The sequence below is a fragment of the Octopus bimaculoides genome, chromosome 19 (assembly GCF_001194135.2).
Source record: "Octopus bimaculoides isolate UCB-OBI-ISO-001 chromosome 19, ASM119413v2, whole genome shotgun sequence".
NCBI lineage: Eukaryota > Metazoa > Mollusca > Cephalopoda > Octopoda > Octopodidae > Octopus > Octopus bimaculoides.
The window spans coordinates 25789804-25814446 of record NC_068999.1 but is presented as its reverse complement, the minus strand read 5'-3'; the positions used below and the strand labels follow the sequence as shown (position 1 = coordinate 25814446).

General features: G+C 36.0%; 2 protein-coding genes across 7 annotated transcripts in view; one reads left to right on the top strand and one right to left on the bottom strand.

Annotated features, from left to right (window-relative positions):
- The window catches only part of LOC106883268 (cell division cycle protein 20 homolog), a 53622-nt gene extending 43423 nt beyond the window's left edge, over positions 1–10199 (bottom strand). The window contains exon 1 of one of the 3 annotated variants that reach the window (XM_052974649.1): positions 9764–10199. In XM_052974649.1, coding sequence (XP_052830609.1) covers positions 9764–9877 — 114 coding nt within the window. In that variant the 5' untranslated portion in view covers positions 9878–10199. Of the gene's footprint in view, positions 1–7993; positions 8087–9763 lie in introns of those variants that run through there. The other 2 variants (XM_052974651.1, XM_052974650.1) reach the window with 2 other exon arrangements.
- LOC106877516 (cohesin subunit SA-1) overlaps positions 8050–24643 on the top strand; it is a 106783-nt gene continuing 90189 nt past the window's right edge. For 3 of the 4 annotated variants that reach the window (XM_052974647.1, XM_052974645.1, XM_052974644.1), the window contains exons 1-7: positions 8050–8175; positions 13342–13687; positions 15986–16067; positions 16765–16902; positions 19038–19211; positions 22381–22585; positions 23995–24146. In XM_052974647.1, coding sequence (XP_052830607.1) covers positions 13344–13687; positions 15986–16067; positions 16765–16902; positions 19038–19211; positions 22381–22585; positions 23995–24146 — 1095 coding nt within the window. In that variant the 5' untranslated portion in view covers positions 8050–8175; positions 13342–13343. The remainder of the gene's footprint in view (positions 8176–13341; positions 13688–15985; positions 16068–16764; positions 16903–19037; positions 19212–22380; positions 22586–23994; positions 24147–24643) is intronic. The other variant, XM_052974646.1, reaches the window with a different exon arrangement.

Below are 24643 nucleotides of genomic sequence, written 5' to 3'. Positions count from 1 at the left end.
TGAAAACTTTGCTACTTGTAAGCAGAGATAAAACAGTACATGACACATTGGCCTATTCATCTGAGATTTGCTCTGATATGGGAATCAGCACAGAGCGTCAAATTTGCAAAAAGAAAAGAATGAACTATGAAGAAAGTATCAATGCCACTTTCCGCGACGATGCTGAACTAAGAGAAATGTTGTCAGTGATAGAGAGACTGATTGAAGAAATAACTACTAGATTCAAAAGACTTCACGATGTTACAAAGAAATACACCTTTCTCACACCATTCAATTTGTTAGATAAAAAGTGTAATTGTGATGTAGATGCTTTTAATGAGATTATTGAGAAGGCTTTCTGGGTGAAAGGGTAAGACTGCAAAATTATTTGGCAGCTGCTGACATTGAAGACATAGAAGGGCTTTTGCAAGTTCTTCAGTTTATTCAGAAATGAAATCTTACTGATCCACTGCTAAATACTGTAATACTTTTAAGAGTCTTCCTAACTTGTGCCATTAGTGCTACTAACAGCAAACAGTCCTTTTCTAAACTAAAGCTCATCAAGAACCACATCAGCAATAAGTTAAACAAGGTTAACTGATCTGGCAATACTATCCATAGAGCGCGACCTTGCAGATAAAATTAATTTTGATGAAATCATTCAAGATTTCGCAAAGAGGAAGGCACATAAAATCAATTTGTAAATCGTTTATTTTTGTAACTCACTCATCTTTGGTTCTTCAGCATATTTTTCCTATTATTTTTTGTGTATAAACATAATAAAAGTAAATTTGAGGGAAATAAATGGTTACTACAGTGTGTCTTCTTATTTTGCATACATATGTAGTAGGAGGTGTAGCAAAAGGTGTTGCTGATATAGCAGATGAAGATAGGTGTGTTGATGACATCAAAGTAAAACAATGAAGAAAGCATCAGATTGTGGTTTAAATAATTTATTTGATCGCCACATGCATTTATGTGTTGGACACACAAGGAAAGCTGCTACATGATGATACCAACTTGCTTCGAGTTGGTGAAGTAAAAAAATGAACAGGAGAAATAGTGTCAATGTGATGAGGTAGAACTGGGCAAGTTTTGTGTCTGTGTGTACATTGGTCATTTGGTCGCGTCAGTTTATGTTCTGCAACTGCTACTGTGTATTGTCATTCATGCTGAATATGTAGCTTTCTGTTGGCTGCTTGACTGGCACAAGTTAACTGCTGTCTGTCGACCGTTTGCCTCCTGCTGGCTGGCTGTCTGCTCATCTGTCATGTGTCTGACTGTATTTATAATCATCATTTTAGCTAGAAGAACAGACATACCATAGGAGTAATTTCTACATATGTAGGTCACCTGTTGTCCACTTGAACCTTAAATGACACAGCTCAGGTTAGAGGTCAAGCAGAAATCCATCCATCACTTTTTGACAGGACAAAGAAATTTCTTTTGCACCTGTTCGGCCAGTGGTGGATCAGGCAGGTGAGAATCCTTAGATTCGGTTTCGAATCTCAGCTTGGAAAAAGGAAGTGTTAGTTTTTACACTATCTCCCTTCCAAAGAGAAAGCCAAAGAGATCAAATGATACAGAGGCGTGTGATATTGTAAATGTGTGATTTGGTGTGTAATGCAGAAAATGGATACAGTGCCATTTACAAACTAATGAATACATGTCAAAAACATGTGAAGTGAAAGAAACGGAAAAAATGTAAAGCAAAAAAATCAACATTCAGAGTTGGTGTGTGCAATATATGTTAGGCAATGTGTATATGCCAAGGCAGAAGCATAAATGTAATATGCTGGTGCGTTGAAAGAGATATGCAACTCTATTGATTATGTGACTCACTAGGTCTAATAGAGGTAAGTTGTTTTTCAGTGGTGAGGAGAGCAAATGATAGAAGACATGAAAATATGAGTGGTGCAAGTGTGTGTCAGCATACGGGTGTGATGTATGAAGCAAAACATATTTGCATGGAAGAAAATGTGATTTTACAGAAAAATGAAAAAGTTCATGCAAAAAGTTTGTTGATGAAATGTTCAGTCAGTTCAATTAGTAGAACAATATTCATAAAAAATGTTTTTCATTGATACAGAAAAATGTTGTTTTTTTTTAATACAAAATGTTCTTTTCTATATTTGAGAGATGAGGAATGATGTACATTATTTACATTCAACGGATATTTGTCCTCATATTGTTTGTTGTTAACACGTTTCGGTTGTTATACCGTCCAGCCTTCATCAGGTGTTTTGGGGAAATTTCGAACCTGGGTTCTCATTCCTAAGGTATTTTTCGATGTTATTATTATTATGGTGTAGTGGTTAAGAGCGCGGGCTACTTACCCCAAAATTCCGAGTTCGATTCCAAGCATTGACCTGAACAATAACAACAACAATAATAATAATAATAATGATAACATCGAAAAATACCTTAGGAATAACCCAGGTTCGAAATTTCCCCAAGACACCTGATGAAGGCTGGAGGGTATATCAGCTGCAACATTGTGTTAACAACAAACAAGATGAGGACAAATATCCGTTGAATGTAAATAATGAAAATGTTCCTTGTTGTGTTTTGGTTTGTATGTGAGTGATGCAGAGTCACTTGGGTTATGTATGTCAAAATTGTTCATAACCAAAAAAAAAAAACCAATTTGTTTTTATTTGTTGAAGTGGACATTTCATTTGAAATGATGAGTAACCGAAGAGTTTGTAGTTACTCGAAAGATTTGAACAAATCTTGCAGGCCATTGAACTGTTCTTCTCTATTTGGTGTGCTGGGGTTTTGCAGAATCTGAGGTGTTTGTGATGGGTGAAGCTGAAATTGTTGAGTCCATTTGAGGAACGGCAGGAAATGAAAGTAAGTCTTCTTTGATGAATGCCTTTTTTAAGTGATTGACAGAGACAGAATTTCATTTTCCTCCAATATCAAGAACAAAATATTTTGGCTTACTTTGTAAGGCCTGGAATATCGTGGCCGAAGTTGAGAAGATATTCCATCGTTTCTAACGAAAACATGTGTCTAAGTATTGATGTCTTTTCGGATATGCGAAGTGATGTTCTGTTGTCTGGGACCTGCAGGGGACAAATGCGATATAGATGTCTGTAAGCGGTGAACCTATCTTGTTGGGTCTGGAAAGACCTGTGGTGAAACGGGGTTGATCATCTGTCCAGGTAAGGCGAGTGCCATGCCATAGACCAGTTCAGCCAGAGCATGGCCAACTCCCTCCTTAACCATGGATTGCATACCAAGGAGAATGAGTGGAAGATATTCCAACCAGTTGGAGCAGTCTGGATACACTTTTATAGCTGCCTTAAGTTGGTGGAGAAAACGTTCGACCATACCATTTGCTGCAGGGTGATAAGCTGTCATGCGGGTGTGTTTATATCCGAGGAGACAAGTCAGCTCAGTGAAAAGGTGAGAATCGAACTGACAACCTTTTTCAATGGTAGTCGTCACAGGTGTACCGAAATGCAAAACCCAGTGAAACATTACAGTTTCCGTGGAAGTGTCCGATAAGGGGGAAGCTTCCAGCCAGCGACAAAGTTTGTCAACACAGGCAAGTGCAGTTGTTGGAAGGAGGCAAGGGTCCAACGCTGTCAATATGCACATGTTGAAAACGTGCATCAGGAGTTGCAAAGGAAGTGAAGGGAGATTTAATGCCGTTGGACCTTTGCTTTTTGGCATGGGACACAGGTCCTAGCCCATTCATGACTGTGCCTGTTGATGTTGGGCCACATGAAACAGTCAATATCAGCTTTTGTGTGGCATGGACACCTGGATGTTTAGAGAATGCAAAGCAGAGAAAACGTCATGTCTTTGTTTCTGCAGCATATATGGACGTCCATGACTGGTGGAGGTGTTGCACTGTATATAGCCTGTAGCAGAGGGTATTGGGGATTGCTGAAGTTTCAGAGATGATGAGTTCCAGAGCTGAAGTAGTTCTTAGTCATCTTGTTCATCAGCTGCAGAGTTGTTTGCACCCTTGATGTGGCAAATGTCTGTTGTATACTGTGTTATGGAGTCTAGATGTCAGACTTCTCTGGGTTTATGCATTGAATGCATAAACCAGTGGTTTATGGTTGGTGTAGTTAGAGAAAACGCGACCTTCTAGCATGTGTCGAAAATGCTTGACAGCAAGATACACTGCCAATAATTCTCAACCAAAGGTACTGTACTTAGTCTTGGCAGGTTTTAAGCACTTGGAGAAGGATACAGGTTGCCAAATATACCGTCAGTGAGTTGTTGGAGCATACCTCCAACTCCAGAATTGGCTGCATCAACTAGTACACACAGTGTGGCATCTGGTTTGGGATACACCAGCATGGTAGCATTGGATAACACTTTTTACAAGTCAGCGAAAGAAGCAAGTTCTTCTTCACTCAGGGCAATGTTTGTATTTTTGCTTGTTTGCTGTCGCAGCAAATCTATGAGCAGTTGGGCTGTCTCTGCACAGTGGGGGTATAAATCTGTCGTAGAAATTCATGAGACAAAAAATTCCCGTAGTTTGTGAAGAGATGTTGGTGGTGGAAAATCTATGATGGCTTTGACTTTCTCGGGAAGTGGGTGAATGCCATCCTTATCGATGATGTGCCCAATAAAATGAAGGGGCGCAACTCCGAACAAACATTTGCTGGGGTTGATAATATCATATTCCTGCAGGCATTAGAATAGCAGGTGCAGGTGTTGTTCATGCTCTTCGTCTGAGCTACTGGCCACGAGTAAGTCATCTATGTATGCATAGACAAAAGGCAAACCTCTGGCAACTGTGTCTCTAAAACGGAACGTCTGTGCTGTGTTGCATAAACTGAAAGGCAAATATTCCGAAAGGTGTCGTGACTGCAGTCTTCGGAATATCTGCAGGTTCTACAGGGATTTAATTGTAAGCTTGCATCAGATCAATCTTTGAAAAGATGCAAGCTCTATGCAGCGAGCTAGAAAAGTCCTGTAGATGAGGGATGCAAATTACGGGAGGCATTTGGGCTTCAGGACTGCCTACCAAATCGATGCAATTGGCTGCTGTTTTGACAGGCAATACCAAGCAATAAGGGTTGTATCTGTATTGTCAGGGCCTGCTGCATCATCAATGAGCACAAGTCCAAAATTTTGGAACCACTGGACGAGGAAAGGAATGGGTTTGTGGGAGGGACGGCTGGCATCACAGTCGAATATCTATGTAATACGTTGGCGATTTTGTCTGCAAGCTCTGCTAGTTCGTCAGTGGAAGTGGATTCTCTTGTGGAAGCAAGGACTACCTGTGCCTTGGAGGGCAGACACTGGAGAAAAAGTTGCTTAAAGATTTTTTTTAGGAGGATCTCAACTCCAAGAAGCTGCTTCATTCTTCATAGAAGCTGGGAAGGCATTCTATCTCCTTATTCCTCTGATGTAAGGAGCTGGTGGAGACGCTTTTGTTGGGACTCTGAAGTCCTGTTGATCAGGGTGGTTTTGAATGTGTCGTATGACACAGAACCAGGTGTTGCCATAATGATCTCTGGCGATAGGGAACCGATCACGTGTGTAAGGCGAGACGCATCACTCGCTATTCAGTTCAAAGAAAACTGGGCTTCGATATGGTGAAACCACAATGCAGGATTGTGCGTCCAGAATGGTGGAATCCTCAGTGTAATCACAGCCTGGAATACCATGTTGACTGTGGATGAGTTCGCCGCTGGTTTGTGTCCCAAAAGACCCATACTGTGACGACTAATCACAACAATTTTGCAGTTCTGACTTAGTGATGTGAAGGTTGTCATTCTTCATCAGGGTTACCAAATATAGCAAGATGTGTAGCAAAAGGTGTTGTTGATGTAGCAGATGAAGATAGGCGTGTTGACAACATCAAAGTAAAACAATGAGGAAAGCATTGGATTGAGGTCTAAATAATTTATTTGATTGACACTTGCATTTACATGTTGGACACAAAAGGAAAGCTGCTACCAACTTGCTTTGAGTTGGCGAAGTAAATAATGAACAGGAGAAATACTGTGTCAATGTGATGAAGTAGACCTGGGCATGTTTTGAGTGTGTGTGTGTTGGTCATTTGGTCGTGTGTGTTGGTCATTTGGTCGTGTCTGTTTATGTTCTGCTGCTGTGTTACTCTTTTACTCGTTTCAGCTATCTGACTGTGGCCATGCTGGAGCACTGCCTTTAGTTGAACAAACCGACCCCAGAACTTATTCTTTGTCAGCCTAGTACTTATTCCATTGGACCCTTTTGCTGAACCGCTAAGTTACGGGGACGTAAACACGTCAGCAAAGGTTGTCAAGTGATAGTGGTGGTGGGGGGGGGGGAAACAGACACACACATATATATGATGGGCTTCTTTCAGTTTCCATCTACTAAATCCACTCACAAGGCTTTGGTCAGCCCAAGGCTATAGTAGAAGACACTTGCCCAAGGCACCATGCAGTGGGACTGAACCATGTGGTTGGTAAGCAAGCCACTTACCACACGGCCACTCCTGTCGTTTATGCTGAATATGTCACTTTTTGTTGGCTGCTTGACTGGCATAAGATAACTGCTGTCTGGCGACCCGTTGGCCTCAGGCTGGCTGTCTGCTTATCTGTGGTGTGTCTGACTATTTATAATTGTCATCCAAGCTAGAAGAACAGACATAGGAGTAATTACTACCTATGTAGGTCACTTGCATCTTAAATCAGTGTTTCTCAAACTATCTGATGTGGCATACCAGCAATTTTTCCCCCCAATGTGTCAGGGACTGGTAATATTTCTTCGTAATATTAATTTATACCGGAAACAATATATATAATGAATAGAATAGTTATTTGGCAAAAATACTCATAACCAGAACCCTAAAACTAAAACCAGTACAAACGCACGAACGATGTCATAAATAACAGTACCGCCGATAGTTGTTGTTGACAAACAACCGCACTAATTTTATACAAGGGAAAAGATCCCATTACACCGCCACAACGTGTTGTTGACAAACCACAGCAGTAATTGTTTTCACTTCAATAGACGTCAGTGATTGGTTGAAATTACCGAAATACAATTTTTAACATGAAATAACTTCGAATATAAAATTTTTTTCTCTGTTCTATAAGACAAAATATATAAGTATACGAAGTTTTAAAGTGTTTCGGTAGAAAGCACACTAAATAAAAAATGGTGTCCGCCAAATCAGAAAGATCCCAGCTTTTATATGCCAAGTCACTTTTTTTTAATTTTATGGACATAAACTTAAGGTTACAACCTACACAAGTATGCACACCATCTCCGAATGTGTTTCCTCAGAAACTTTTAAAAAATGGATATTTTTTAAGGAAACTTTCTACAAATACCTTTCAGATGGTTGCCAGAACCAGATTATATTGTAATTTAATGCAGAAAAAATAAAAATGTTGAGAGCACAAACATGCATACATAAAGATACATCACATATCTACAAAATTAAACTTGAAATTTTGAAAAAGTGTGGTGTGTCAATCAGCATGTATGTGTGCACGCCCACCAACTTTTTTTGTTTATCTTTCATTAAATTTCGAAATAATCGGAATCTCTATCATCTGAAAGGTATTTGTAGAAAATTTCCTTAAAATTTTTTTTTTCTGAGTTATATGAAAAACAAAGTGGAGGGGGCACAATGAAGTAGGTATGCTAATTCAAGTCATCTTCGTATATTGGTTAAGTGGAAGCAGAATAGTCCGGCAGATTGAGTTTTTTACCTATGAGATTTTCGGGCTGTGGCAGACTGGTGAAATTAACAAGAAGGGGTATATACTATCTTCGAATTATAACTATTCCTATAGATTTTAGTAAAACCGCAGAAAACCATGTAAACAAGTTCGCAAATATGAACGAGCTCGTTTGCCGCGGCAAAACAAGATAGTTTACGTTTCAAGCAAAGCCAGTTCGAAATTGTTCGGCTAAAGTTAAATTCGCCAAAGGTTTTATAAAAAGTATAAATAAATACAAGTTTAACTACACATTTAAAAAAAAAAAAAAAGCCAAGAGCAATTTCCTTTGTCTTGGAAAGCAAAAATGCATATATATTTACCTTTGGCATCGTTGTTTTACAAAAAGTAAATAGATCGATTGAACTTTCAAACGACGTGGGGGAAATAAAGCTTCGTCGATCACGTGATTAATTTGTCGTAAAATCTCGGTCAATTCCGTGGTACTTCCCGCCAGAAATGCATTAAACTGTTTTTGGATTATATATTTTGTCAACATCTCACGGTTTGTGTTTTTTTTTGAAACAATTTATTTATATATTGGAAGCATTTATTCCCAGTTATATCGTTAGCCAAGAAACTCATTTTATTTAAATGTATTTGATTTTATTACGTTGGATACTATTAATTCTACTTAAATTGTACCTACTTTCTAAAATGGTGGAATCTTTATTGATAGTGTTATTGTATTGCTATTTGCTTGCGTTTTTCAAATACGCATCAGACTTTGAAAGTAGTTTTTGTGTAATTCTCTTGCTAGTTTCAACTAGTTGGCTGTGGACCCTTGAATTTTCTTTCTAAAACAAGCAATAAATATAGATTTGGATATTTTCTCACTGAAAATGTCCATATTTTTCTAATCACGAAAACAACCATTCTTACGCGTAACATTTTGATATGCTGCATTCGTCACTTAAAATCTTACAGTGAGAAATTTGCAGTTTATATATCTCAGTAAACCTCAATGAGATTATCGTTTATCTTCATTATTTCATTTTTTAAAAATTATATTACACACTGATAATAGGTGCTTTCTTTCAAAACTGAAACACTATTACAACACGGGTTACATTTTATGAATTGGAAAAAAATCATAAAATGTAAGCTGTATTTTTTAAATTATTTCATAAACACAACTAATTATTTCCTGGATGAAATCAATATTATCTGCTCCTGCTTGAAGACAAATACAAATAATATTAGTTGAGATTGGTGAGCCATTTCGTTTATAGGAAAGAAAAACGTCTGGAATTAAGTTTACTTGATAGCTTCCCTTACAATTATATATCAGTGATTAAGGATATCTAATTTTTGTCTTGGACATATATTTTCTCTATATTTGAAGTCAATTACAATTTCAACTCACGATCTTAGTTTTTGACACGTAACATTGAAAATTGTGCACCTGTTTACCTTAACTTACGTTAATAATTGGTTCCAAGACATGCGACTTGACTCGGAAAACGACGTAACACGAAAAAAGAAACACTTGAAAGATTTATTAGCTTCATACTTGTTTTACTTGTGTACATGTTTTCGCATTAATAAACAACTCGAAACAATGTAAGTTAAGGTATGCTTCTGTGTGTGTGTGTGTATACACGTTCGGTTTATGATCCAGAAAGTGAAATAACTGGAGACGGCATTTGTCCCAACATGTCCACAAAGAATCGATATTTAGGTCTCGTACCTTAAGATCGCCAATGATTAAATGGTTACTGTTTACAAGTACACCAGCACGAAAAAAATCAATCCACCTTTTAAAAAAAAATTCTCAGCGGATTCCTGTTTTCGATGACGGAGATTCTGAATATGCCAAAATCTGTTCTCAAAATTTTCGATTACCCCCCTCCCCACCCCAAATTTTTAAATTTTAAAACTCGTTTTCGAATTTTTTTTTTCAAACTACGTGGGAAAATATGGAGATTAAGAATATGGAAAAAAAATTAATTTCAAATTTTCTGAGGAAACTCCAAAATTGATTCATACACCCCTCGCTACCCCATCCCGCTGTCTAAAAGTGAAACTGAACGGCTTGTGTGTTTGCGCTTGCGAATGAACAGAGAAAATACACCAAAATATGTTTTACATACCTGTCGTATACATCGGTTTTGCATTTTATGCTTTAAAGGTAAACGGTCCTGATAGAAGCAAACACGATATTCAATATGTTTGTGTTCTTCATTCAGAAAGAATAAAAACTTCATGGGACTTCGTTCATGTGTATCCCCCCGCCAAAAGTTTGTATATTTGGAATCTACATGATATAACACATATTCGTAGAAAATTTCATTAAAAAATATCCATTTTTCGGCCGATATATGTTTGTATGTATCTATGTGTGTGTCTTTGATACACCGTCACCGCTTATAACCGCTGTGGCTGTACATTATTTACAATGGAGAGATGGGTGTCCTCATCGTGTTTGTTGTTATCACAACGTTTCGGCTGATGTACTCTCCAGCCTTCATCATGTGTTCTGGTGGAATTTCGAGCCCAACCCTTTATTTGACTAATGTTGCGGTGTTTACATCCCCATAACTTCGCAGTTCGGCATAATAAACAATACAATAAGTACTAGGTTTCAAAAATAAGGGATCGTTTCGTTCGACTAATGCCCTTCAAGGCGGTGCTCCAGCTTGGCCGCAATCAGGTGACCAAGTTATGTGTTGCTAAAACTTCATCCAAAAGATTTCTTCAAGGCCAGAAAAAATACTTTGGCTTTCATAAAGCTGATCCTCTATGAAGGATAGTGCCACCTAGGATGGTCCTGTTGCTACACAAATGTTCTTGTCAAGATCTGACAATCAAATATAACAAAATGCTATTACTCCAAGCTCGCTAATATATTGTTTCAGTCTTTCTACATCTACTGCAATGGGTTCTATTCCTCTAAATTGTAGCTAAACCTCTACCCAGGTTATCAGACATACTCGTATGTCATTCTTCCTGTTCTGTCTCATTCCACATTCTCACATGAAATACTTTGCTCAGTACTCCATCTTAGAACTCTGAATTTCATCATTGCTTATTTTTTGTCTATGAACCTCAGCCTATAGAAGTACAAACTAAATCTCAGCCTCACCAGCCTTGGTGAGTTTGCAGAGGACAAAGCTGCTGCCATTCTTCCTTGTAAAAATTAAAATCATAACATCTTTTACACATGTTACTACTCTACTCAGTCACTTATGAGCCAGTGAGGGAGCTTCCACATGGGCACTCAGCCTGTTTGAAAAAAGAGAAGACATATTTAATGTTGTCTGGAGTATACTGTGCTTAAGGGGAAAACTGGATGGCCATGAATGGAATGCCATCATTCAAAGTTTTATTTTGTTAAGGCTAATCTGGGTGAAACAACTTTGTTTCCTACATACTGGCCTTACCCACAAATGGCCTCAATACCTTTCTTTAAACATGAATTGGGGAATTGGTAAAGAAAACATGTCCACTGATGAACAGCTCACTTCTAAAATGCGAAAATGTTGAGCCTTTCAATTTCTGAACTTTCAGGTATCGTAATGAACCAATATGCATCACTTTTTCAGAATTGTAAATCCTTGAAGAGGTAGTAGACTACATTCATCATCCAGTTTAACAGCACCAGCTAGCTCATTAGTGACCTTTGCTGGGTACTTTCTCTCTCTGTTGGAAGTATTAAACCCTGTGGTCACTAGTTTGAAGATACTTATCTCCTTCCTTTGGAGGCTCTGCAAAGAACCATGGACAATGCCATCCTTTTTCTGACTGTCATCATCATCCTTTAATGTCTGTTTTCCATGCTGGCATGGGTTGGACTGTTTGGCCAGAGCTGGCAAGCAGGAGAGCTGAACTAGGTTCCTGTCTGATTTGGCTTGGTTTCTACCAGTTATTTAAATTTTAAAAAAAATGAAAATTAAGATATAAAACCAGTTTCCATTAAAATACCTTCCTCTCTTTCTAGTTCTGGAGCAAATTCCCAAAATCTGTTTCATAAAGCAAACCTCCATTGTTATTTCTATATTGATTTTGTTAACTAATCACATTTCCATAAACCCATTTCATTCACCTTTCTCCAGCGACTTCATTCATCTGTAATTGCTGCCTTTGCTCATCAACTCCAAGTATTCAGATAGAATATTAACCTCACCTGTGGTATCCTATGCTTAGAAACGTAAAGAAATCTTCAATGCCCCAAACCTAAAAGCTCAATAAATACTAAAATGCATTATTTGTGAAAAGAAGCACTATTTAAACAAATTTTTTATCAGTACATGGAATTAGAAATAACAATAGTCTACAGTGCTGAAGACTTCTCCTTATGCATTTTCTTGCATCTGAAGTACTTACTACTTGTAAACTTGTCAAAACCATGGCCATGATATTTAATGGTGTTAACCAAGATACTAAAACAGAAAAGAACTTAATTACTGGGCAGTGAGCAAACAGATTAATCCATAATGCTCAGCAGATAAAATCATTTAGCAGTAGATACAAATCCAATTTAGCATTTGCTAGTAAATAATCAAATAGCTATATTGTGTAAAAATTAGTCCTGGCCCTTATTCCCTGAACCCAACACTGCCCCATAGATCTTAAACTAAATCTGTTTATCACTTGTTCTAGCTAGAATTTATTTCTGACACTGATTCAGTTTTAAGCTGGCTTATTGGGAAATGTTTAAAGAGAACTTGGGCTAGCTATACCTACCACAAATTGTTTGTAAAGAAGAAAACTGCAAAAAATTTACAGTTGGTTTAGTAAATAGGAAAATGTAACATGCCCTTTAGTAACACACTGAGACTCACAAAGGAACACTGAGCTATATATAAAAAAAATGTATGCTAATGTTTGGGATTGATTCATTATCAAAGAATACTATTATTTCTAGTGCACCCCTTATAAATAATACACTTTTAGTTCAACAAAATTTTGCTGGATTTGACTTAGCTTTTCATTCTTCTATGTTTAATAGAGTAATGCTCTGAGGTTGAGTCAGTCAATTATCTTCTCACAAAAGAAAAAAAATGTCTCGTTGAAAGAAATCAGTGTTACTTTTCTGTGAGAAATATTAATTTTTTCTCTTTAGGGCAACTATTATTTACATACATTATAAATATCTATATTTTGAATTATACTTCATGTAATATTCCTTGGTCATGTTTATAATTATGTCTTCCTTTAGACTATTATATGAACTGAACTTGACTATGTAACAAGTTATGGTAAACTCTACAGGCATGGCTGAGTGGTTTAGAAGCTCACTTCACAACCACATGGTTTCAGGTTCAATCCCACTGTGTGGCACCTTGGGGAAAATGCCTTCTACTATAACCCTGGCCTGTCTGATACCATGAGTGAATTTGAAGGTTGAAACTATGTATGAGCCTGTGATGTATGTATATATGTGTGTGTGTCTGTCTCCCTACCACTGTTTGACAACCAGTGTTGGTTTGTTTGTGTCTCCATAACTTAGCAGTTTAGCAAAAGAAACAGGAGATAAGTACCATACTCAAAACAAGTACTGGGGTCAATTTTTTTGACTAAGGTGGTGCCCCTGTATGACGAGCCCAGTGACTGAAGCAAGTAAACAATAATTGTTTTTGTATTGGCACAACATTTACCAATTGTAAAGTATTTGATATTTATTTTTTTGAAAGCAAATGTTTAAATCGCTCTTTTTCTATTTATTTAGCGATGCCTGGTGCAAGACCCACACGCAAGGCGAAGGAAAATGCCAGAGAAGTTGCCCTTGCTGTTGCTAACAATGGGAAGATTCCAAGAAAAAGATTACAACCAATTGCTGAACAGGAAATTGTTCCTGTTATCCCCTCAAATATGCCATCAGGTCTTCCTCAAGGGCTACCTCAAGCAATACCGCAAGGAATTCCATCTACAATCCCCCATGATTTCCAGCAAGTCATTGCTCATGATATCTCACAGACAATTCCTCTAAGTATTCCACAAGTCATACCACAACCAGTACCACCAGTACCTCAAGAATCCAATGAGACTTTAGATGTACCACCAGAACTGTCCATGTTGGTTCTTTTTAAATTTTCCATTTTATTTTCTAATTTTTTACTTGAAACTGTTGACCATTCCACATTTTGATCCTTTCTTGCTCTTCTGATACTGTTTTTCACAAGATTTAATCTTTATTGAACAAATAGTGTTGTGTTAGAAGTAATGTGAGTTTGCTGTTCATACATGATATCTTGTAGTTGCTGGCAATAAATAATTTGATGGTATTACATTCATTTTTTTTATCAGACCAGGATTTCATTTTGTGTACAGCTAAAGTTGTTTAGTTCTTAGTCAGCCCTTATTTAGCAAATGAATGATCAACAGCAATCTAGCCATGGCCATCCTACTTTATTTTCAGGGGTAATGCAGTTAAGATTATGTTCTTATTTTAAGATGTGATTTGAAGGAGATTTGGCTGTTATTTTTAAAATGTCAATTGAGCTTGTAGAGGCTGAATTGACTCAGATTTGGTTGAATTTATGACATTGCTATTGTCAGATATAATAAATATATTTTCTAGATGTCTCTTTTTGGGAGAGGAGTTCTGTGAGCTTAGCAAAACATTTCACATGAGCTCTTATTATCACTCCTATTTTACTAGATGGAATGACAACAGGGCTGTTTGAAGCTTAGTTTCAGATATCTAAAGTTAGAAATAATACTTTGCTAGTTTCCATATTATGAAAACTAAGTTTGTACTTATTCATGAACAAAAAAGGCTTAATCTCTTACCTGATTTAACACCAGCTCCTGACTGTTGGGTATCCTTAGCAGAGACCCTTGCATTATAATTATTGGGACAAGATCTTAAAGTCTGAAGATAATTTGACACCTTGATGTGCTTTTTTTTTGTGGAAATATGTCTAGTGCTTGTTAGGAGACACAATATATTATATAGTTATTTAGTGAAGCAGCTTTTGAGAAAATATGAAATAATGAGGAAATTAATATTATTCAGTAAACAAGATGGAAAAATACATCTATTTGTAATTTTCAAGTTTCCCCTTGTTCTACATTTTATAAATTTGGCTACAATAAAGCATGGATCTCCATCTTATTACCTGAAACTATTTCACCTTTGAACATGTCATTAATCCCTTACAAAATATATCTTGCTTTAGAGTATATCTCACACATACATAGGACAGACAGCATGTGTATTTCAAGAATGCATTTAAGAAAAAGCTGTCTGTCTGGTTAACAAACTTTCAATCACCAACTCATTTTACAAGTTTTCTGAAATTGTTTCTTCTGTCTCTTCTATTGCAACTGTGATAGTTTCTGCTCCTTCAGTCTTGCAGAATGTTTTCTTCTCATTTAAATCCATTCAGTAGGCACTCATTTTTTTTCTCATCAATTCTCCTGTGTATCTATACACCAGGCACTTTTCTTTGTGATACTTGCAATTTTTTGGTACCATCCCACCCATATTTCCCTCACTTACTATGGATCTGAGTTCGTTCAAATTAAATATTCTTTCAAATTTTGGCACAAGGCCAACAATTTTAGTGGGAGTTACTTGATTGGTACTTTATTTTATTGACTCACCACCACCACCACCCCAAAATGTGAAGTTGACCTTGGTAAGATTTGAACTCAGAACATAAAGTGCCAGAAGAAATGCTGCTTGATATTTTGTCCATTGTGCTAATGCTTTTACTTGCTTGCCATCTAATTCAAATTAAATACTAATTTGCAGTTATTTTTATATCTTATTCTAAGAGGGTTCAGTAAATTAGAAAATAAAGTGTTAATATTACTGAAATATGACCTAAATACTTTTAAAATCACATATTAAAACATTAAAAACTCTTGGTTCACAACAGTCTTAATATAGCTTCTTCACTGTTTCTGAAAGCTAAATTAGTATCTTGCTTTTGTGCTGCAAATGTGTTTTCATAACTCTTGATATCAAGAAATTCTAAATTGTCTTTTAAGTAAACCAGAATTTGTACACCTAAAAATAAAATTGATACACTACACAGGCATCTGTAGAAATAAATGCCAAGTCTCAAATTACACTCTAGCATTCTAGAAAGGGACACATTGGATAATGTTGAAGTGGTTATGGCTGGATTACTTTTCATTTATCGGAGCTGAACAACAACACGACTATTGTTAAACATTCTGAATGTTGAACATTGTAAACTAACCTTAAGTGAGTTTTACTTCACCATCATCATTTTAGAATTGCTAGTATTTCAAGCATCAATTCAGATGTTTTTTTTACCTTTTACTTGCTTCAGTCATTCGACTGCAGCCATGCTGGAGCACTGCCTTGGATAATTTGTATTTTTCTTATTTCTTTGTAGAGCTGCTCAAGAAAATGATTCAGACAGTGATTATGAGGAAGGAAAAATCAAAGGCAAAAGAAAAGGAAGAAATGAAGCACCAGTAAGTTGCAGCAGTGTAGCTTTATTTTAATATTATACACAAATTGATAATACTTAGTTCTGAGTTGTAGAGTGGTGGTTTGTCTCTAAATTTTTTATATATGTATATATATATATATATATGAAACCACTACAGATTTGTAGCATTGTGCCTACATGTGGAGTCATTATGTCCTTAAGATGTTTTTTCACATAATGACTTAAAGACAACTGTTTGTGTGATGCTTTACCATTTCTAATAAATCCACTGGTTTAAAAGAGCTTCGATCCTGGTACTAAGTTCGTGTGTGATCAGATGTGGCATCATTAAAGCTCATACACCAAGGATATGATTATTTAAGAGGATAGTTGTGGAGACACCATCTATAAACACATTTGACATTATTGTTCTAAGATATATCAGTCTTATTATCTACTAAAAAATTTATTTGGCCAACAGATTCATTTATTAAGTAGTAAGATTTACTGTAAGAAATTTTGCAAAGAATGTAGAGATTATTTGATATATTATAGATGTTATAAAGATATCAGATATAGAATCATGTGAAACCAGAGCTTGTTTATGTATTGTATTTGCTTCTGTTTGTATCTTAGAACATTGTTTGTTTTCTAATTAAGATCAGTGCTAGGTGATCCTTTTGTCTTTATAAATTTGTGTGTGTAAATTTAATTCATTTCAAGTGATTCTCTTATAATAGTCTGCAAAAAGAAGACGAGGAGGAACTGGTGGGCAGCAATCTAACAAGAAAGGAGCTGCTGCTATGAGCAACATGGAGGAAGAGCCTAAAGATGGGTCTTTATTTGATATTGTTCGGTATGGACGTGTCTCTCTACAGGTAAGAAAACATATATTTATAAATTTGTAATAACTGATTTTTTAAAAAGACCAGATGTCTGAAAAGTTAAGGTATCAAGTGATAGTATAAAACCCTAGCTGGACCAGGTTCTGAATTGGTGGCTCATTCAGAGGCTAAAAGTACAATGTCCATGACCCTTTTAAGACCTTTGAGACTGGTAGTGTAAGAAAAAGGAAGTTAATTTCAGCCAAATACTTATTAAAGAGCACCCAAGATAAAGGTACCCAAGTGCCAGTTGATAGTGTTAAATTCACCACTCAAGAACTGCCCCCCCCCCCATTTCTTTCTTTGGTGGAGCATATGATATTTTCTGCTACATTTTCCAACTCCATTAGCTTTAAAACCTTGGGTTTTTTCTTTGTGTCTCTTATGTAGCAGTTGATAGTGATTCAGATGTACCAGCTTCATAAATGATGTTATTTATATCTACTTTAATATTATCTGGTCCATTCTAATTATCCTCCACTTAACACTGTTTTAATTACACTTAGAAGAATTGTTGAACATTTATAATGTAACCCTTCAGGTATTACTGCCTTTCAGCATGAACAAAAAAGGAGATGTGAAATTAAAATTAGTTGAATTTAGTTTTTCTGTTATTAATTTTATTTTACTAGCTTATATTGTAGTGGAGGGTTCTTTTTATTTAATAGCTTCTAGAGCTCTGGAAAATGTCTTGAATTCCATTGGAAACTGCTGTTTGTGTATCATTTGTGCTTTAGAGAAAGCATGAACATTGTATACCAACTTTACATTTCGTGCTTAAATCACTGTTATAATTTGGATCCTCATCCACTTGTATGTTGTTGTCAGCCCTGTATTATTCTTGTCGCCACTAATATGTTGTGGTGGTATTCCACGTCATATTATCTTTGACTCGTCTATCATGCTATTGCTGACAGCTCTGCAAGACAGTGACTTTGAAATATCTACCTTGACAGTAACTTGAACTTGTATATATCACGTAACTGACACTGACTTCAACTGAGAACTTGTACAATGACTGACTGTCTGACTTTATAGTGGTTGGTTCATACCACTTTGTCATGTGGGAAGGAGTGTACAATTTTCACTACAACCCCTCCTCTTTTAGGTTTTTTTTTGCTTAGGGAAGCAAGTAATTTTATTTTACTTTATTCATCCCTCCTCCTTTTTAGCGTTTTTTTTTTCCAACTTAATATTTTTCTTTTTGGCATCTATTTGTAGGAACTCTGTGTTCTTTTTCTTCCACTTGTACACATGGGTTCAACCCCTGTAATGGTGTTGGTACCTGAAATGTGTTCTACAGCCATTCCATAGGTTCTTCCAATCTGTCTGGTTCATTTTCTATGAATCTCTTCTTCGATTGGTTTCTGTGTCTTTTTCCAATACCTTTTCTGCTTTTAATTCTGTACATCATTTTTCCTATGTACTTTGTCATTTTTCCTTCTTCCCAGTATTGTTTTCCCTTTTTATACAACCTATTGTACACCTTATCACCAATTTTGTTGTAGCATTTGTTGTTCTTTGAGCTGTTGTTGTTGCTGTTTTTTCAACTCAACTAAATCCTCTTACAAGTTTTCTATAATTTTACAGATTTTTTTGTAAAATATATACAACAAAAATGTTTGTTACTCTTATGTTAAGTTGTTAATTTTTCCATGTGAAAATTTTTCAACATCATCTGCATGAATTATTTTATTATTTTTTTGCGAAAAAATTTTCTTTGTTTCAACATCGTCTGCGTGAAATGTTTATATCCTTGTCATCACTGTTATAATGTGGACCCTCGTCTACTTGTATGTTGTTGTTGGCACTGTAATATTCTTGTTGCCTCTAATATGTTGTGGTGGTATTCTGTGTCTGATTATCTTTGACTCATCTGTTGTGCTGATAGCTCTGCAAGACAATGACTTTGAAAAGTCTACTTTGACTGTAACTCGAACTCATATATATCACGTAACTGGCACTGGCTCTAACTGAGAACTTGTACAATGACTCTACTACTACTGACCTCCTACAATGATTGACTATCTGACTTTATAGTGGCTGGGTCATACTATTTTGTCACATGCGAAGGAGTGTACCATTTTCACTGCAACAGTCATATTTCAACATTTACCTTTTATTTTCAGTCTCTTATAGATGATTGGATTGAAGCCTACAAAAACGACCGCGATGCAGCTTTACTTGAACTCATTCAGTTCTTTATACAATGTTCCGGTTGTAAGGGTAAGATTACACCTTACATGTATTCTAATATGGAACATGCTGAAATTATCAGGAAAATGACTGAAGAATTTGATGAGGTAAATATATATATGCATATTCTTTTTTCCCCAAATATGAAGTGATAAAATTTTCTTTCATAGTCTAAAATTTCCTATTTTACTTGAGTAAACTAAATTAGTTGTCCATCTGCTAGTCTTAGTGTTATGGTGACATCCAACTTTTTTCTAAAGTTAACTTAAAAATGTGTTTTATCAGTCCAAATCATAAAAAAACCTAACTAGAAATTTGATGATGATGATGATATAAATGACTGTGTTGTAATGTAAGTAAGTAAGGCTTGTTGATGAATAGATGTCATAATTCAGTGGTTGAATGTCTACACATAGAAAGATCATAATCAAGGCACTAGTTATAACCCAAAAGTTAATTTAGAAGAGCAAAGTTAAGATAGTGTGTCATCAGTTTATTTTGTCACTGTATTGTACAGATTTGCACATTATCATGGAGTGAACAGATTTGAGTGATTCAGTCTAATTGAGTTTCATTCAGTTTTGTTTACTACATAACAACCATATATGCTCTTCCAGTCATATTGTTTCAATTGCAATACATCAGTTTTTTTTACTTATACCTTCTGTTTCTGTTCATAGCTGTACAATTATTATAGTAAAAAAAAACTAGGAATAATTTCTTATATAGAATTAAGTCATCAGCTGCATTATTTTACTCCTGTTATTCACATTATGACCAGTTGTTCTGTGCTTTCAAAACCTCTGGAATAAAAAGTCTCTCTCTTGAAAAACTGGTAAGGGATTGTGACATCATATTGTGCTGTAAAAACCTGCTTCAAATAACTCATCAAACCCTTCATGGTTCTGCAAGTTTGGCAGTTGGTTACAGTGGAAGTGGGCAAAATGAATTCAAGAATGGAGCAGTTGCTGTTCCTTTTTATTTATTTTTGGTGTTGCGTGTTCTTTATGCATTCTTCATCTGAACTGGAGGTGGTTTCAGAATGTTATAATTGTACTCTTATGTATCATAATGTTTGTAGTTGGTTTTCACAGTCTGTGGAGCTGAAAGGTTTCTAAGGCAACAAACTGCACTTCTCACATGTTTTTTTTTTTTGTGTAAGTAGTCTGCACACAACTTGTTATGATGTTAGTGCTGTCTTGCTGTTTGTTATATATAGATTGGGGCATAGTTAGGTCTAGTCTAGTTAGTCTATAAAGAAGCTAATTTGTTGTTTGTACACTAGAAAAAAAAGAAAGATAAAACAAAAAATATGCACCTTCCTTCTATCAAACACCCAAAATGTAGTAGGAAAATTAAAATAAACCTCAAGTCTCAGAACTAGATAAAATTACAGACATATACTTGAAACATCTGTAACATAAGTCAAATGCTGTAAGTAAAGTCACCAACTTTTAGTGAGGTATATCACTGAAGAAAAAGAGTTCCATGTTTCAAGAAGTTCAGAAGGTATAATTCGTTTTTCACACGTAACAATTTATTTGTACAGTTTTTACAAGCACTGAACAAAGTGTGTATGCAGAAATATTTTCCAGTTGTGAATGTTAACAAACGTCAAACATTTGTTGAAGGATGTATGTGTAGTGAGACATGATTTAATCTGGCATAACATATTATATAATTTGACTTGAGTATTTCACAGGCTGTAGGATGAATACAGATTAACACCAGAAAAGGTTGCATAGTGTTGAAGAAGAACACTGTTAAAGAAGCATAGCCAAATTATAATAAGGACACTGGGGCTCTCAGAATTGACAAAAGCTGCTAATAGGAACTAATAGCATTTCAGCAGGAATATTAAAAGTACAGATAGAGCTGTCTACTTTGCCATGGTTTCCAAATTAGTTATAAACAGCGAATAAGACTTCAGCTGATATATCGTGGGCATTGCTAGGGTGGTCTAATCAACCAAGTTTCCAAATGGGTTATAAAAACAGGAAAAACATAGCAGGTATCTTGTGGCGATGTTCAAGTCTGGTTTGCCCAGGTCCAATCATATTTCGCAGCAAAAAACACCAATTGAGAATGACGATAACTTCACATCTTATTAAGTGCTATTCCTTCTGCTTTCGCCACACAACTAAAGGATTTAATCACCGACCCATTGGCAGATGCATCTTATATCAGTATTGAAAATAAAGTTCTTCATAGAACATTGCTCCCAGTTGAGAAACGCTTCAATACACTGGTCAGTGACGAGCATTTAGGTGATAGGATGCCATCCCAGTTTCTCAGGATAGTTTTTTGATTAAGCAACTTTTCTTTTTATGTTTACCGTCAAACGTGCAGGCTATTCTGCCTCCAATTCTAGCTTCCTCAGTGGACAGGATTTTGGAATATACTGGCGACAGACTCATTGACAAGATTGCTACTGTTTCTTCTTCTTCCCCAGCTACAGTAGCAGTTTTACCTCAGCAGCAGGATTCAGATCAGTCGGCCACACTCCAGACCATCGTGGTTTTAACTAAAGAGGTTAAAAAGTTATGTGTTGCACAGAGCTCCCCATAACGGAGATCATTCAGTTGTTCATTTTCTCCTGCTTCCTTGAGTTTATGTTGGTACCATAATTGTTTTGCAGAGAAGACTCATTAACCCTTTCGATATTAACCTGGCCATAGCCAGCCAAAAAATTTTTTGGTTCATAAGACCAACCCGGCTGTGGCCGGCCGAGAGTACACATTGTTATTTAAATGTGAATTTAAACACAAATCTCATTAGTACATTTATGAAAATACGTGATTTCACTTTGTAAATAGTTGAGTTATAGTATTTGACATTGCTTGACATGACATCTGAACTCAGTGAATTTTGGGGGATTTTTTTCCACATATTTTTGGCATCGATTTTTTTTTTAACTTTGAAAATGGATAGGAGTTTCATGCTATTAAGCAGTGATTCTAAATTTAAAGGTTTTTCAATGGAAAATATGGAGATATTGAGAAAAAGAATGAATGAGGTACAAAAGCATGTGGTGTATGAGAATGAATGGGATATTTCTGTATCTGAAACCAAAAGCAGTGATTCTGAAGAAACTAAAAGAGGCGATAGTGACAGCAAAGACAATTTTACTAAACAAGTGTGAAGGTGGAAGTTTTAATAATTTATTTGCTAATTGCTACTATGTAGTATCAGACTACAACAGCCATTTTTTTCCTGCTACATCATGTTTAATATGTGTATGTCATGATTTTAAATTGAGAAAATTTTTTATTGCAGGAAAGTGGAGATTACCCGTTGATTATGACGGGACCACAGTGGAAAAAGTTTAAAACAAACTATTGTGAATTCGTTCAGACGTTAGTTCGTCAGTGTCAGTACAGCATCATATATGATCAATATATGATGGATAATGTTATTTCCCTGTTAACTGGTCTTACTGATTCTCAAGTGCGAGCTTTCAGACATACAAGTACACTAGCAGGTAAAGTAAAATGAATTTCTTTGCTGTATTATAAAGCTATTGGCTCTACTCATGAAGTTATTGAAAATTCTTCACACTTTATACCTACCATATATGTTTTTCTTAGTTTTAGCTCTTGAAATAATGATGATGATTTCCAACTTACAATGCCACAAATTTGGCTATGACATTGAAAAGATGCAATTTTGATGAAATTGTGCTATACTTTGCAAACAAACTGAACAAGAACAATTATCCAAATCAGATACCAGCAATACCAAGAGCTATAGAGGCATTGCAATAACTGATTACAACCAATCATCACTAAACATTTACAATAAAATCAGAATGGATTTTGACCTGGTAGAACCACAGCAATGCACATTCTGACTCTGAGGAGGTTAATTGAAGAGGTCAGAGCATACAATAGAAAAGCTGTTGTCCTGTATGTTGATTTCAAGAAGGCTTTTGATTCCACCCACAGGCAAGGTGCTCAAAATCCTGAAAGCTTATAACGTACTTCCAAATCTTTTCAATGCAAATAGCAAAGCTTTATGAAGACACAAAAGCAAATATTATGACACCTGATGGAAAGAGAGGTTTCTTTGAAATAACAGTAGGACACTATTAATTTGTATAATTTGCAGATGGTTATTACCTCAGGTTCAAAGATATACACCACAGATATAGCTATTCATTCATTTAGACCAATTAGGCAATATTTTGACCAATTCGTTGACCATTCAGATTGTCATATTTCCTAAAATATTCATCCAAATTTCACAAATAAGGTATCAAAATTTTAGATGCTCTCCAAGAAAAAACACGGTAGGAGTTAGATTTAAATATTTTCAAAAATTCATAGTGATACCTATTTATATATAATTTTTCTGAAGATACTAGAATAGAGTATTGTTGATGACTGAATTGTTTCTTTGACAAAACTGATTAGTCAGCTTGTTTATTTCTTTCACGCCATCTTCATTGGCCTGTTATATTGTTGGTGTTTTTTCTACTGCCTTTTGCAATAAAATCACCTATTATGTACTTTCTTCAGGTTTGGGTTATTTTACATTTTAAATTTGTTAGAAGAGCCATTATAGTTATAAAAAAGCATATAAAATGTGTTAAATTTGTCATATTTTTTTAACACCTAAAAAAAAATTTTTTAAAGTTAATAGTTTTGTCTAATTTTGGATGGTTAAAATAGCTCTTGTATGATGACTGTGTCAATTTTTACTCACTCCAAATGTACTCATAAACCACACTTATATACCACAAAATTCACATTTTTAAGAATTCCATTTCTACTCATGTTCATGAAGCATTAATAATACATTAAGCTGACTGAATGAACTACTGAAGAATTAAAATTGTAAAAAGATTCCATTTGTTTTTAACTTCAAACCAAAACCATATTCTTTTTACAGCCATGAAATTAATGACAGCGTTGGTAGATGTTGCTTTAAATCTCAGCATTAATCTTGACAACACACAACGTCAGTATGAATCTGAAAGACAAAAAAATCAGAACAAGCGAGCTACTGAAAGACTTGACCTGTTAATGACCAAACGACAAGAGGTATTTTCAGCTTTCCTAAACTTACAAAATGAAACCTTTTGAAAATTTCTCTTTCACCTCTGTCACCTGAAAATAATGCATTCATCATCATCATCATCATCATCGTTTAACGTCCGCTTTCCATGCTAGCATGGGTTGGACGATTTGACTGAGGACTGGTGAAACCGGATGGCAACACCAGGCTCCAGTCTGATTTGGCAGAGTTTCTACAGCTGGATGCCCTTCCTAACGCCAACCACTCAGAGAGTGTAGTGGGTGCTTTTACGTGTCACCCGCACGAAAACGGCCACGCTCGAAATGGTGTCTTTTATGTGCCACCCGCACAAGCCAGTCCAGGGGCACTGGCAACGATCTCGCTCGAAAATCCTACAGGAGCCAGTCAGGCGGTACTGGCAACGGCCACGCTCAAAATGGTGCATCTCATGTGCCACCCGCACAAGAACCAGTCCAGGGGCACTGGCAACGATCTTACTTGGCTTGCCGGGTCTTCTCACGCA